This window comes from Larimichthys crocea, chromosome III (assembly GCF_000972845.2).
Source record: "Larimichthys crocea isolate SSNF chromosome III, L_crocea_2.0, whole genome shotgun sequence".
Taxonomy (NCBI): Eukaryota; Metazoa; Chordata; class Actinopteri; family Sciaenidae; genus Larimichthys; species Larimichthys crocea.
This window is the reverse complement of record NC_040013.1, coordinates 16,997,488-17,011,961: the sequence shown is the minus strand read 5'-3', so window position 1 is coordinate 17,011,961 and position 14,474 is coordinate 16,997,488. Positions and strand designations below refer to the sequence as shown.

The 14,474-nt window shown below is 39.9% G+C and overlaps 2 protein-coding genes across 3 annotated transcripts; one reads left to right on the top strand and one right to left on the bottom strand.

Annotated features, from left to right (window-relative positions):
- Positions 1-7,442: 7,442 nt before the first annotated feature.
- Positions 7,443-8,791, top strand: LOC104930521 (DNA damage-inducible transcript 4 protein). The gene is made up of 2 exons (XM_010745330.3): positions 7,443-7,723; positions 7,918-8,791. Exons 1-2 carry the CDS (start codon positions 7,552-7,554, stop codon positions 8,430-8,432), a joined length of 687 nt encoding a protein of 228 aa, XP_010743632.3. The 5' UTR covers positions 7,443-7,551; the 3' UTR covers positions 8,433-8,791.
- Positions 8,792-9,527: 736 nt separating this feature from the next.
- On the bottom strand, positions 9,528-14,357 carry dnajb12a (DnaJ heat shock protein family (Hsp40) member B12a). 2 transcript variants are annotated; one of them, XM_027278132.1, is made up of 9 exons: positions 14,280-14,357; positions 13,570-13,750; positions 12,425-12,570; positions 12,159-12,329; positions 11,802-11,881; positions 11,588-11,697; positions 11,320-11,492; positions 10,740-10,884; positions 9,528-10,155 (listed from the first exon to the last, which is right to left on the bottom strand). In XM_027278132.1, exons 2-8 carry the CDS (start codon positions 13,671-13,673, stop codon positions 10,763-10,765), a joined length of 906 nt encoding a protein of 301 aa, XP_027133933.1. In that variant the 5' UTR covers positions 13,674-13,750; positions 14,280-14,357; the 3' UTR covers positions 9,528-10,155; positions 10,740-10,762. The 2 variants fall into 2 exon arrangements, with proteins under 2 accessions (XP_027133933.1, XP_010743621.1); XM_010745319.3 differs by lacking the exon at positions 14,280-14,357 and adding an exon at positions 14,104-14,273.
- Between the last annotated feature and the right edge of the window lie 117 nt (positions 14,358-14,474).

Genomic DNA, 14,474 nt, shown 5'->3' with positions numbered 1-14,474 from the left:
TCACGTGACAAGCCTGCAAATCCCACCCCACTTAACTCAGGTGGGACAGTCTGTTTGGCATCTGTGGCACACTGGCAATTTATGGATTATTTCCAATGAATCAATTAATTGATGAATGATTTGGTTTATGAATTGTGAAAACAGGTGATGTCACCATCAAACTGCTTGACCAAAACAGCAAAATATAAGTTTACTATCTCATGAGGGAAAGAAAAAAATCTGTGAATCCTTACAACAGACGCTTTTCACAATGCTACTAATACTACTGATTAAGGCTCTGTTCCATTTAGTGCAGCAGAGCCACTTCCAGTGAGCCAACACCCTGCACCATGACTCTGTTTGACCTGAATGGAGCTGAACCTCAGTTAGTATCATTGGTAACTCCTGCCTTGACTATTTCATGTTTAGTTACTTACATGATATATGAAGATTTTTCTAATAATTTTAACTGTAGCTTGAATAAAAACACTGCAAATGCCACAAACTCATAATCCATGTTGTTTGATTCAGTCTTCACAGTCTTCAGCGGTGTATGGAGTTCCCTCAGTTGTCATGGAGATGATTGCGTTGACATGGCTATTCAGAATGATGAATGATTTCATGTTAAAGAAGAGAAGCAGAATCAAGTAGTAAAATTAAATAAATATAATGTCTTCAGTCAGTCAGTCAGTCAGAGTGACTAATGTTCATTTCTTGTATTTTAGTACCATAATTATTAAAGTTGAAGTTTAACTGCATAAAAACCGTTCTGCTCCACTGTGTCTAACATAATCAGATAATGGGATGACGCTATAAACTAAATGATATTTTTATTTTGTTTACCAGTAGAACATCCTTATTCTATGTACCATTTCACAACAGACATTTTAGATTTGTCATGGCAGGAAAAGCACAGGTGTTACTAATAACATTAACGACGGCTCTGTTCCATTTAAGTGTCCCAGTAAGCCACGACAGTGGGCCGGCGTACATAATATCAGGCTCCTGGAACTGGAACACCTAAATGCAATGCAGCCATAATTAATGTTATTAATGGCACATGTGGTATTCCTGCTATCACATGCTGTGAAAAAAGGTCTATTACCATTAAGCTGAATCAACACATCTCTGTCTCAACAAAAACTGAACATGCACTTGGTATTAACTGCAGGACTGTTTTTATTGGCTTGTGATGTTCAGGCTTTACTTTTATTACATTATGTCCATGTCTGCATAAAAAGAGAATGATTTGCACTTCTTGTCACTATCATAGCGAAACATACCTGGCTGAAATTGGGTAGTAAGACTCCATAAAGCTGGGAAAGTGAGGTATAGTTACCTGTATCTATAGTAGACAATACAAAGAGGTCTGTGACTCTGGATTAGTTTACTGTTGATCTCTGTTCTGCTGTGTTCAGATAGCCCACCGATAACAACAGTGTTTTCTGATATGTTGCTGGGAAGCAGAGCATTTGCATTGCGCCACGCTACAGTATCTGCCTGTATCTGCTGCATCTCTCCTTGCTGCAGTCTCAGCCTGTCCCCAGAGAGACACACTGAGTGACAGCTTGTAATTGAAATGCTGGATTAACTGATGGCATCTTTATTTCATCCTGAAAATAGTGTCTTTGAGGCCCTCCTAATAAAGGCAGGCACGGGACGGGGCATCTAATCTCTCAACTGAATGCAATCAAGTTTACGAGCAAAGATAAAGAGAGAGGAAGTTGTTTAAATTAAACACAGTGCACAGTGGGACGTGATAAAATCAGTGTCTGAAAGCAACAAAGCATGGCTTAATCCACATAAATGTGATGCATACTGCAAGTGTGCTCATTTTTTTCAGCTATACCAAAATTATTTATGCGTGCAAACAAGAAATATGCATAATGCAGTTAGTTTGAACTGGACTACTCGCTGCTGCAATCAGCCCCCTTCATTCTAAGTGACATTAATCAAACTAAGAGCAGTGAGTCAGATAAAGCAAAATAGCAGTGTGACGAGCAGCCTTTAAGACACATATTAGAGGAAAAGCTTGAGGCTGCTTGCACTAGGATTCAGGCAAAGGCCCGGTCACGAACCCACAGACAGATGTGGTGTGACAGTCACGGAGCTGGGATCTAGAGAGAAGAGGGCAGAACATGACAGGCCAACAATGTTCATCTCATTTATTGGAGCCAGTTAAAGAGAAAATAGCTGAGTAATCCTAGAGTCACAGAGCCATAGGGGGTTTCAGGTAATCTCCTTATAAAAGCTGGGGAAAATATTCCCCTGTCAGTCATGTGAGTGTGGTTTCCCCAGGCCTGATGCTTTGTGGAGCAGAGGGAGGGTGACTAATTGTGTCGGCTGAAATGTCTGCAGGGTGGATGTAAAGGAGAAAAAAAGTAAAGATCAGATGAAGCTTATTAACAAAACGGGCGCCTTGCATGCCTAGACATAAGCGATGGGACTCTCATCACAAAGACGCTGCTGAGATTAGAAAGTTGCTGTTACATTTGAAATGTACTTTTACTTAATTGTACATTTCCTGAAAGTTCGCAAACCTCAAGAACTACTGTGCAAGTCATACAGATTCAGGCTGGATGCCAACTCAGTTGTAGCACACTTTATGTTTCAATGTGGAAACAAAGATCTGGATGTACTTTTGCCATACAGGCAGTGTGCCTCCAGGGATGTGAATCAGTCTAGCAGTGATCCCTCCACTTTGGTCCAGACTAAACTATTGGATGGATTTCCATGAAATTTGTTGCAGACAGGATTCCCCTCTGGATGAATTATAATAACCTTGGTGATCCTCTGTTCTTTCATCTTGAGCCATCACCAGGTCAAAAGTTGAATTAGTCCAATACTTTGGTTTATGACCAAGTACCTGCGTAATTAATGACATTCCCATTAGTTTCAGCTGTACTTTGTGTGTGGTTGACAAATGTTAACATGCTAAACTAAACATTTGTGTGCGTGGCTGTAGGCTGGCTGGTAGCATGGCTGTTTTTCCTAACTATCTGTGAAGCACAAACCTCAGGTAATTACAGCGGCCAAGTGATTTAGCCAGCAGTGATAGGATTTAGTTTTGTTAGCAGCTTATTGTCTCCATTATCATAATCATTATTATGTATGTATCATTTTATTAACTGGGAAACACTGCAAACTCCCCTGAGATAAATATATATACATATATATATATATATATATATTAGTAAGATAATAGAATTTAAGTTTGAAAACAAATATGCTTAAATATGAACTTAGGTGTTGTTAAGTGGTTTTCTTGGACTGTCATGTCTAGCTGTTTCCTTGTCTCTGGTCTTTGTGCTGAGCTAAGTGAACTATCTGCTGGTGCTTGCATCATATTTAAGTTTCAGATATATGAGTGGCATCGATCTTCTCAATAATAGAAACTATAGTATGCATTTAACATGAGTAGGTCCTGTAAAATATGCCAAACATATAATATCCAGAATACTTAAGGCTTCAAAGAGTAGTCACAACAGCACCTTAGGTCTTGTTTTATTCAAAACCAAATACAAAAAACAGAACATTGGCAGCACTGCTAAATAATGCACGTGGTTCTAAAATGAGAGACAGCTTTGCTTGGGGACAAGTCACAGTAAGAGTACTTATAAATAATGATCAGCATCTTTTTCTCTGATGTCATGTTGTCACAGCTCATCATGTATGCATTGACTTTCTTACTCCTCCACCTATCACCCAGCAATGCAGCCTCTGAGCCTAATGACATTCAATCAATATCAATAATAAGGCGCATTCACAGGCACAAGAAATACAAACGGGAAACTACAAATAATCCAGGTCCTTTGGGTGTTTCATGTCAAGTCGATAGTCAGTGGAGGGAAACAATAATACCCCTTCTCTTGGAAACACATTTGCATTCAGTTCTCATATCTTGCCACTGACAAGAGGAATAAAAAATGATTTAAAAACAGTATAAAGTACAGTAAAAAAACACCTGAGATGAAAATCAGGAGAAGACAAAACAACTTGGTATGAAACATAAGAAAAGGTGTATAACAATGCATCAAAACACCAGACAGGAAGTGCAAATGTTCATTGATTTACACACTGTACAGCATGCATTTATTGTGTGCCCGTATTTCATTATTTTTTTTCCAGTCATACTGCAGTTCCTGCGAACTCTTGAATCTTTGAATCAAATAAAACAAAGCCTGAAATGCCTTCATTACATCTGTCATACAATGTCATACTTTCCAGTTTTCATGTAATCAATTGACCATAATGCTCTGTAATTGTAGTCATTAAAGTTGCACTGTTGGGCTCTTTTTTTTTTACAACATGAAATAAGTGTTCAGTTTTTTTTTTGAAACATGAAAGTAATGTTGTATCAAAGGGCTATTTCAGTCAAAAGTCATTGCTTGATGGAGTCATGCTTTTTTGTGATTGTCCACAGACCTTACAGTCGATCTCTCTCTAACATTTAAAACATAGGCCATTTGAAATTGGTGTGTAAAGTGTTAATGCTTTGATATAGGATAGAGCATCTCAGCAAAACTTGCCAAACATCACAGTTTCTCCTGTAACCCCCTTGAGAGTGCAGGTCTTATTCTGCTTCCTCCAGCAATAAATCAAAAACCTAAATGGAACGCTGTCCCAGCTCCAACTTCAGGTGATGCAGGTTTATGAAGTCAAACAGAAAGTCCTGCACTCAGAGCTTCAGGGTTTCCAGATAAACATATGGCTCAGGTGACAGACGAATGAGAGGCTACATAACATTTACCATGAAGAAAGAATATTTCTTCTTTTGTTAAAACCAGCTCGTCTGAAATGGCTGAATAATGCTAAAAACATGAGGCCAACCAAGATTGTTGCACTTCAGCTTCAACAAAACATTTCAAATGGACCCTGTTTACAACAGCGTGTTGTTGCTATAGCTACAGCCTGGCAAACACAATCCAGAGACCCTTTTTACCCCATCCTGCATTAATTAACAACGTGAGCATATTCAGGCGAGTCTGTGGAAGAAGGTTGTATGTGAGGTAATTCAGGTGTAAATATATTGCATTCTCCAACTAAGTGCTTCATAATGGCTCAGGTTATTTTCACATCAATTACTGTAACAAATAACTCTTTGTAATGCAAAATTGTTTTTTCTTTGTGATTCACTCCAGTGCACCTCAGATTAAAGCTAATTGTTCCAGAAAAAAAATCTTAACAAACCTTTGGTAGTATATTTATTATACATGAACTACATAGCCTGAGGCTTGCCAGCCTAACAGCTCTCTCAGGCCAGTTTGAATTGTAAAACACAGCGCCTGTCACGCTTTATTTCCTCATCTCCATTTTACCTTTTTTTCTTTTAACAACATGGCACAAACAATGTGTTACCCTAAATACTGTAATATAGACGCCTAAGCTTAGTTAAGTGATTCATTTGCAATTCATATACAGAGTGCAGACATGTTAGAGAAGCAGAAAAAACAGGTTTAAAGTGCGCATGCATATGGACTTATGCATGTTACAGACTGTATTCACTTGAAACAATAGGTGCATTCAGGCATTTTATGTGTAAACGCACACACACACACACACACACACACACACACACACACACACACACACACACACACACACACACACACACACGCACACAATACTGCTGGACGCTTCTTCATTGTTTGACACTCGCAGATGGTACAGTGGTGCCATCATCTGCATTTGCAGTGTATTACACCATTAAAGACAGCTCAGTTCTGCTTTTCCATCCCATATCGAAAAGCAGAGTAAAAAAAAAAACGTATACATATGTTCTATATGGCATATCCTATTTATATTAAGCAGTTTTATACTTATAAAGGAAGAAGAAAGAAAGTTAGAGCATTTCTACAAGTATTGGATGTTGTTTTTCTTTCAAAAATGGTCAAATGAATTTTGACAAATGGGACCGGTCCTGAGGTTAAATGTGCAGCGAGCCTTAATCAGCCATTTTATAATGCCTGTGTTTAACCAGCACCTCATTAAACTGCGTACATATAGTCTATGGGTCCCATGTCTAACAAACCTGAAGCACAGAGAGATCACTCAACTTCTGTGTTGTGTCAGTTAAGTTGCAGCATTTGCGAGGCGCTGCAAAGGGCTTTTCATTTTTGGTAACGCATGAGTACTCTAACGCGTTACTTTTATTCATAGGTGACGCTGCAACGTAATAGATTACTTTTAATTGATGGTAGCGTTGTAACTTAATGAACTACTTTCCAAAGTAGCTATACCCAACACTGCTCAGCTTTAGATCACAAGTACAAATATACTATATTATATATGCCACTGTAAGAAAAAACACATCCTGCAAACACGTTCAAATTCTGAGTGAAGCTGATGTCAGCTTCGATCCACGTAAGAGTAGAGTTTTGCAAGAGGTGGGGGATGGTGTGTGTGTGTGTATGTGTGTGTGTGTGTGTGTGTGTGTGTGTGTGTGTTTCAAATCATGAGTCATCTTTTCAGAGAAGTTGTTTCTAAAACTTTCAGATTGCACAATTAAAAAAATCCAAGTAAGCATGACTGATTGTTTCAGAGGCATAGCCTGATCTTTTATGACGTCATTCTAACTTGCTGCTATCCCTTGTCTGTGTGATTTTGAAGACGACGTGTGCGACGTGTCACGTTTTCCAATAAACATTTTTTTTTAAAACGACCGACCACTTTTGTAAATCTCTAAAATTCTCTTCTTTTATTTTAATTATTCAAAAACATATAAAGAATCAAAGCGGTCGTGTACACCCAACACAAAATAAACTTATTGACTCCGTGTGAAACAATTAACACTTGTAACCTAAGTGTCTGCATACATATGCTACCTAGATACAACAACATGTGGCAAAGATTCAAGATCATTTTTTCTTGAAAATAATTTTTTTTTAAAATTCATTTATAATCTGTATTTTAATTATAATCGTCCATCACTTAATTCACTGTATCTTCCGTCAGGATTGTAAACAGGGGCTTTGCAAACACTCCTCAACTGAATCCAACTTTTGGATGTACTGGTTTTAAAAACAACAAAAAAATTAGTTAGTCAGCATTCAAATTCCCGATCATTAAGAGACAACGCGTGAGGAGTACGTGAGATACGTGTCAGCCTGAGCTGCCATTCACGTCAGTGGGTCTCTCCACAGCTCTTTCCTAATTTCTCTTTTTTTGTCCTAAATCTTAGGGGGTGTATCCTTTTCTTATTGTCTCACGGCCTCTGGCACTGATCAGTCGTTTATTTATTTATTTTTAATAGTGGTACTACTTTAGAAAAAAACATACATTAATGTATAGAAGTTTGGATGGGGGGGTCGATGGTCTGCAGGGTTCCGGGGAGGGGGGTCTCATCAAAGGGGCCAAAAATGTTACCAGGCAGGGTAGAGAGCTGAGAACGTGCGCTAAAGCATGATTGGTTGAGAAATCCCATGGGCGGAGCCTTCAGGCTTGGGTATTTAACGCTTTGTTCCATTGTCTCAGTGTGTGTTTTCCAGCTGGTCTGGCTCAGGAGGAGTTGCTTCAGAGACACCGTTGCACTTTTTTTTTCTTACTATCTTTTGTCTTGTTAGTTTGTCAAACATGTCTTTTTCTTGCGATCACTCTCTGGATGGAAGCTTTCCTCCGTCTCCAGCGGAGGACAGGGTCACAAAGCGCCTGTCCTGGGGCAGTCTGCTGCAGAAGCTGACCGAGCTGAAGGGGATCAATCAGAGCACAGTCACAGTAGATCAGCAGTGCAGCAGGAGTGAAACTGGTGAGTGTTGCAGCCTTTTGTCTCACTGTCTTTTGTTCAAGTATTTCAGTTTTATTTGTGTTGTTCTTGCACTGCAAAGAGACTGACAAAGTACAAAGAAGTTAAAGGAGGCAGAGACTCTGAGGCCCCCTTTCTAGGATGAGTCCTGCACTACCAGACAAGACTCTAACCTATATATATTTTTATTGTTTCAGGATCTGTTGCAGACATGTCCCTGTCAGAACTAGACAGTAGTTTCTTCTGTTATCCCCTGGAGGAGACGTTGGCTACAGAGGTTGTCTCAACTATATCGCAATGTCTGCACGATGCATCAGACACCCTGGGCTGCTCCAAACTCATCTTACCTGACTTTTTACTGCACAACATCAGCCAAGAACTGCTCCACTTGGCTCTAAGTGAACCGTGTGGCCTCAAGGGAGCCCTAATTGACCTGTGTGTGGACAGAGAAGACCAGGGCCCTCTGTGCTTTGTGGACCAAATAGCAGTGGATGCCACCCTGGTCCCAACATTTCATGTGACTCTGGTGTTGAGGCTCGAGTCCGGTGGACTGTGGCCTAAAGTTCAGAGGCTCTTCAAGGTTAGCAAGTCACAACAGATGTCTGCGACATCTGTAAGACATCAGAACACTCTGAGGCTGAGTACGAGCTTCAGGGCTATCAAGAGAAAACTCTATTGTTCGGGGGAGCTGCTGATTGAGGAGTGCTGCTGACCAAGCGCTCTTGTCCCTGATAAGCAGAATTGAATTCATATATACCGTGAAGTATATAAGTCTTTTAGACATCGCCAAAGCTCTCAAACGGCACTGACCTAACACATAGGTGTCTTTGTTGGTGTATTTCTTGTGAATCAAGGCCAACTTATGTCTTATGGCAGCTACTCACCTGATTGCAGGTGACTCAACAGGGAAGACTCGTGTTTGAACATGGGTTTAGTGTGCTTCCTATGAATGTGAATCCCACTGTTTTGAGGGAATGGCTTTTGTATTTGACAGTCAAATATAACCTTGAAACTTGTGTTTTGTATTTTCAACGACTTATGCAAGCAAATAAATTATTTTCTATAAAAAAACTTGTGCTGACTTTTCTCATTACTCACGATCAATTAAACACTTGTCATAGGCGCACATAAGAGTGTAAGTGTGTGGCTCTAAAGATGGCAATGTCAGACTGTTGGCCCACCACACTTTAGTCCACAATGAAGTATTTATATATTAAAACCATTACATGATGATGATGAATCCTAAACGCTTTGGTGATACTCCCTAACGTTTTTAGTGCCACCAGCAGGTGGCAGATCACATTTATAGCCTATGAGTGAAATGTCTCAGCTATTAGAGGGACTGTCCTCAATTTGATACAGACCTTAATGTCCTCCTTATAATGAATGGTAATCACTTTGATTCCATCAAAAGCCAAAATGTGTCCAATACTTTTCTGATTCATATCTGCAGAACTGCAACTTAGTTTGAGTTATTTATTATACATACATTCATGTATTTTCTTTAACCGCTTATCCTCATCATGGTTGCAGGTGGTTTGAGCCTATCCTGTTTGACTTAAGGTGAGAGACGGGGTACACACTGGACAAGTCGCCAGTTCATCACAGGGTGCGACATGCATTCACGCTCACATTCACGCCTATGAGGAATTTAGAGACACCAATTAATCTGTTGAGTGCACGTCTTTGGACTGTGGGATGAAGCCGGAGAACCCATGCAGACTCCAGGATAGTGAACACGATAAACATAATACCTGCTTGTAAACAGCATGTTAGTCTGTTTGTTAAGAGAAAATATGCACCAGTCGACCATTGGACAAATTTAATTCAAAGAAACTTTCATACAATTTTAGCATGTTAATTTAATAAATATGGTTTACTTTTATTTGTGCAACAATTTTCAATACTATTATCCAACAGGCTACAAGCAAATCCACATAACATTATAATAAATGATATTAACTCCAATAAACCCTGCACTGTTAAAAGTAAAATGAATATTTACATTGGTAAGAACTATAAAAATTACACACTTTCCTTGTGAGTGGCTCAGACATCTGTCTATGAGAAGGCCATGAGGTTTCTCAAAATGTTAAAAGGAAAAACAAAAAGACTGGGACAGAGAAAGCTTATCTTAGCAGCTTTGTTTACCGTTCAAATAGACAACTACGCGCTTACTTTCCACCGTGACAGCCAAGCGGACTCTCGCCGTCCTGAAGACACTAGGAGTAAGAAAATGTCAGCAGTCAACTCAAAGCTTCTCACAGTTCTACAGGAAGTCAATCTACACCAAGTTGCAGAGAGGTTCCCTGATGAGGTCTGCTGCCCACTGCACATAAGGCATGTTTGATTCTCTTGGTTTGCTGCAGAAATATGCTCCAAATTTGAGTGGGCTCCGACCGATTTCTTCTAATTTGATTCAAGTACAGATGAACCTAAAAAAAAAGAAGAAGAAAGAAAGCAAAAGAGTCAGTGATAGTGATGCAGAAGTCACGCTACATAGGATGAACTTTCATCACTAATCATTCAATATCACTATCGCCTATGTAATGCTCTGTATCAGTGGAACAGCTACCAAAAAAATTGATTGTACTCACAATCTTGCACGTTTCAGCCGCCTGACTACTACTATTTCAAACTTCATCTAACTGTGCATCATTTAGCCAATTCGTACAATGTTTTAAAGAAGTATTTCCAACCTTTCGGCAATGTTTCTCTTCTTGTTGATGTAGTAAAATGCCTGTGGGAAACCACCGACATCTGAGACGGCACAGCTGACCCTTTGAGATCAGGTGTCAGTGCTTGCTTGCGACTGCGCTACAACGTGTCAATAAGTTAACAGACTAAAATAACGCTGACTGAATGCTCGCAGTGATGGATTACATGTTGAAGATCATTTATTAGTCGGGATTTATAAGCCTGGAAGGTTGGGAATCTTTCCAAAAACATACAGTATGCTTTGGAAAACGACTAATATGAATACCACTGGAGTGTGCTGTTGCATTGAGTGGCAATTTACCCGTGTGTGTGTGCAAGTGGTTTCTATCCATCCAGTATAACCTGAATCTCAGATAATCTGGAACAGCTGGGAGTCCCCATCCTCTGTGCCCTTTGGTACAGCTCAGAATCCCCAAAGTAACGAGCACGGTACAGTAAGCCTTCCTCTGGAAGTACAAGAGGAGAGTATGTCAGTACGCTGGGTCACAATCAACTACTTTCTAAATATGAAATCACACAATTCAAAGTGTTAAATCGTTCCACTGGAGGCTGCTGTAATGAGCACACAGTGTTATTTTATTTTAACGATGAACTAAGAACACACCAGACATAGAAAAGAAAAGTTAAAATGAGCAAAAATATGAATGAATTCACTGAAAGAAAAGTTAAAATGAGCAAAAATATGAATGAATTCACTGTTCCCAGGCGGCAAATGTGACTATTTTCTGGTAAATTAAATATGTTTAAGTTTGGGACTGTGGCTCGGACAAAAACTATTAAAATACGTAAACTCCAGCCTAAACAATTTTCAATGTTCTCTGACGAATAACAGGCACATTAACCGATAATTCATATGAATGTTCAGTGCAGTTTGAACTTACTCTGCTGTTTCTCCTTCCAACAATTGTTTCTGAGGTTGGAGATATAGTCTTCTTCTACACTCCTCTCGACATTCTTCAGGTTATTCCCAGAAAATTCTTCATTGAAGCGGTCTCCCACATAAAAAGGGACCTTCAAATTCGATGTATGCCTTTTGTGAATATGTCCAGCTGACCTTATGTAGAGAAAAGATAGAAGAAAACAAGAGTGAGACAGATGTTGAGACATTTGCACACAACCTCAGAAAGCTTGGAGCGGTAAACCACTTACGGGCGGTAGCTAAGGCTATAAGGAGGCTGGGTGACCATCATCTGGCTGAGAGCGGAAACAATGATGAGGATTAAGATGGGCATCAGCTGGACAAACAGAGCCAGACCCCCCTGTCCAGAGAGAAAGAAGACCCCACAGTGTTATTACAGATCACAGAGCATGTGACAGCAGTCGGTACAAAAAGTGTGATCAAAGTAATACAGACGGGACTTACATCTCTCTGTTGTTCTCGTCTTTCTTGCCTATTATGATGTGCAAAGTGCATTCTTCCATTTCTGTAAACGTGTACATTACCTAAGAAGAGTTGAAGACAATAAATGATTAAAAATTACATTGCGGTCTCGGTCTGCTCTGTTTGACCAAAGCCGGGGCTTAATTACAAAGCATAAACATTTCATTACACTGCAGTGCAAGTATAGAGAAAACGTAAGGAAACAACTGCTCAGTAAACTCAATCACTCTGGCCAGAGAGTGATAGCTGATAAGGTATGAGTAGAGCCAACAGTACAAGACAAGATACAAAGACACGAGGCTAAATGATGGCGCCTTTGTTTGTCCGGTCTGTACTTACTTGATGGGAAGCCCCCTCCAAAGAACATGTTGAAGAGGTCCTCAGGTGAGATATCTGCTTCGAAATCACGATGGTGTCTATGTCTGCTCGGGTGTGTTCTCTCCTCTCCATACTGGTCATATTGCCTTCGTTTCTCAGTGTTACTCAGTACAGCGTAGGCATTACCAATAGCTGAAAAACACAACGAACCCACAAAAATTTGCACTTAGCGAGGTTACATTTACATGTCCTCCATAGAGCAGCACTGAAGATTACTTTCAATTTACCTTTAAATGCCTCTGTGGCTCCAGGTGCGTGATTTTTATCTGGGTGAAATTTCAGAGCCAGCTTTCGGTAAGCCTTTTTAAGATCCTCCTCAGAGGCGGTCTTTTCAACTCCAAGAATTTGGTAATAATCTTTACAGCTCTTAATCCTGTAGTTAAAAAAAGGAGAAAGAAACACACATATAGATGCATCCCCTGAGATGATAATGCGACATTAAATACCCCATAAAGCCAATACCAATCAACGTAAGAGCTAACCACAGAGTGTTGCATTCAATTTGTTTAATTTGCACTTTATTTTAGAATCTTTGAGAACGTCTTTGGTTCTCTATAAACTTTGGAAAACTGGAGTGATAAGAGCAGAAAGCAAAATAATAATTTAGATACATTTAGTGAAAACTGGCTTCAAATTTGTGCACCAAATATTCTCATCTAGATGGCAGCACATTTTCCTGATATAAATGCTGTGACTTTCATTCAGTGCCTACAGCCTAATTTAATTGTATATATTTGTTTCTATTTTGTTTATTTAGTTCTATTTTTTTTTTATTTGTATGAAAACTTTTATTTTTATTTTTTTAATAGAAATTAAACGTTTCAGGATAGGCTCCAGCCCCACCATGACCTTGATGCCTCATCAAGCGGTTACAGATAATGGATGGACGGGTGGATATATAATTTCCTGGCACATGTTTAGTTTAAATTCAGATTTATCTTACAGGTTCATTTTAATATTAATGTATGTTTACTGCGTCAATGTTAATATTAATGTATGTTTACTGCGTCAATGTTAATAATAATGTATGTTTAATCTCTCTATCCAATTTTCGATGCATTTATGTTGATTTCAAGATCATTGTTTTTAAAACCCTTCAATAAAATACAATTAAAAATCTGAATTTTTAATTAATCTATATCAGACTGAGGTTTCTATCACAATACAAATGATCTTTCTCGCTATAGGCTGAACTAAAATGGATTATAACCACTCCAGGTGGGATTACATGGACAGTAATACCAGTAACCACACACACTGGTGAAGTGAGTAAAACATTTAAAGTCTGACTTCATTAGTCTACTACTTTACTCATATCCACAGCAGTTATTACAAATAAAAACAAAAACACCACATCCACATGAGCACTGACTTTCTGACGGCTTCCAGCTGCTCCGCGGTGTACGGTTTGGCCGACTCTGAGCTCCCCTGAGCGGACGCGTCAGCCTGCTCCGCGGGGCCTCCTCGGTGCCTCATGCTGGGTCCTTCCCCGTTCACAGGACCGCCATTCTCCTCCGGAGGCTTTCCATTCTGCTCTAACGACTCCAACAAGTCTGAAACAAGAAGAAGAAGCAGGTGGAGCCGTGTTATTTATTAATTTCTTAAGCCCAACACCTGAATTAATCCACTAGCACGGTTAGCACTGTAACTACTCTCAGCTAAGACATCAGGGATGTGGCTAAAAGCTGGCTGAGAATACGCAAGCTCCGTTTTTAAGACGTTAAGTCAGCGTAAATATATATGACAGGGAAAAAAAACGGATAAAAAAACTACAAATACCAGCGTCGGCTCGGGGGCAGCTGGTGTAACCGACATGCTAACGTTAGCTGATTCGGTTTCACAGCGACGGCCTCTCGGTCTGACACAAACACCTCTCAGACAACACTCACACTCTTACTACACCTACTTCTGGCCTGGTCTGTCGGGAATAGACGTTGTGCCTTGTCCAGAAACTTCCTGGCTTTGTCGTGTTGATTGTTGCCTATCGCGTTTTGGGCTATTTTAATGCAGCGCTCCGCTTCGTCCTTGTTTGAGTCCATCGCGACACACACACACACACACTTAGCGGAAATGTTTACTTGCCCTGGGACGCTCGCGGTTGGCGTCACGAGCGTATGGCTCGTGAATAACACGTCATAGCGGTGTTTGATTTAGGAAATATTATGAAATACTGCTGAGGACATCCAGATTAGCACAGCAAGGGGAGGCAGGGGCGCCTCCGGGAATTTTGGTTCCCCATGACAAAAGAAATCAAATTGGGCCCCCTATAAGTGAAGA

Coding starts and splice junctions, on each gene's coding strand:
- dnajb12a (XM_010745319.3), bottom strand. CDS start 14,236: ATGGACTCAAACAAGGACGAAGCGGAGCGCTGCATTAAAATAGCCCAA. Junction 12,571..13,569: donor CAGCTGGAAGCCGTCAGAAA/GTCAGTGCTCAT, acceptor TTTTAACTACAG/GATTAAGAGCTGTAAAGATT. Junction 11,882..12,158: donor TGGAGGGGGCTTCCCATCAA/GTAAGTACAGAC, acceptor AACTCTTCTTAG/GTAATGTACACGTTTACAGA.
- LOC104930521 (XM_010745330.3), top strand. CDS start 7,552: ATGTCTTTTTCTTGCGATCACTCTCTGGATGGAAGCTTTCCTCCGTCT. Junction 7,724..7,917: donor GTGCAGCAGGAGTGAAACTG/GTGAGTGTTGCA, acceptor TTATTGTTTCAG/GATCTGTTGCAGACATGTCC.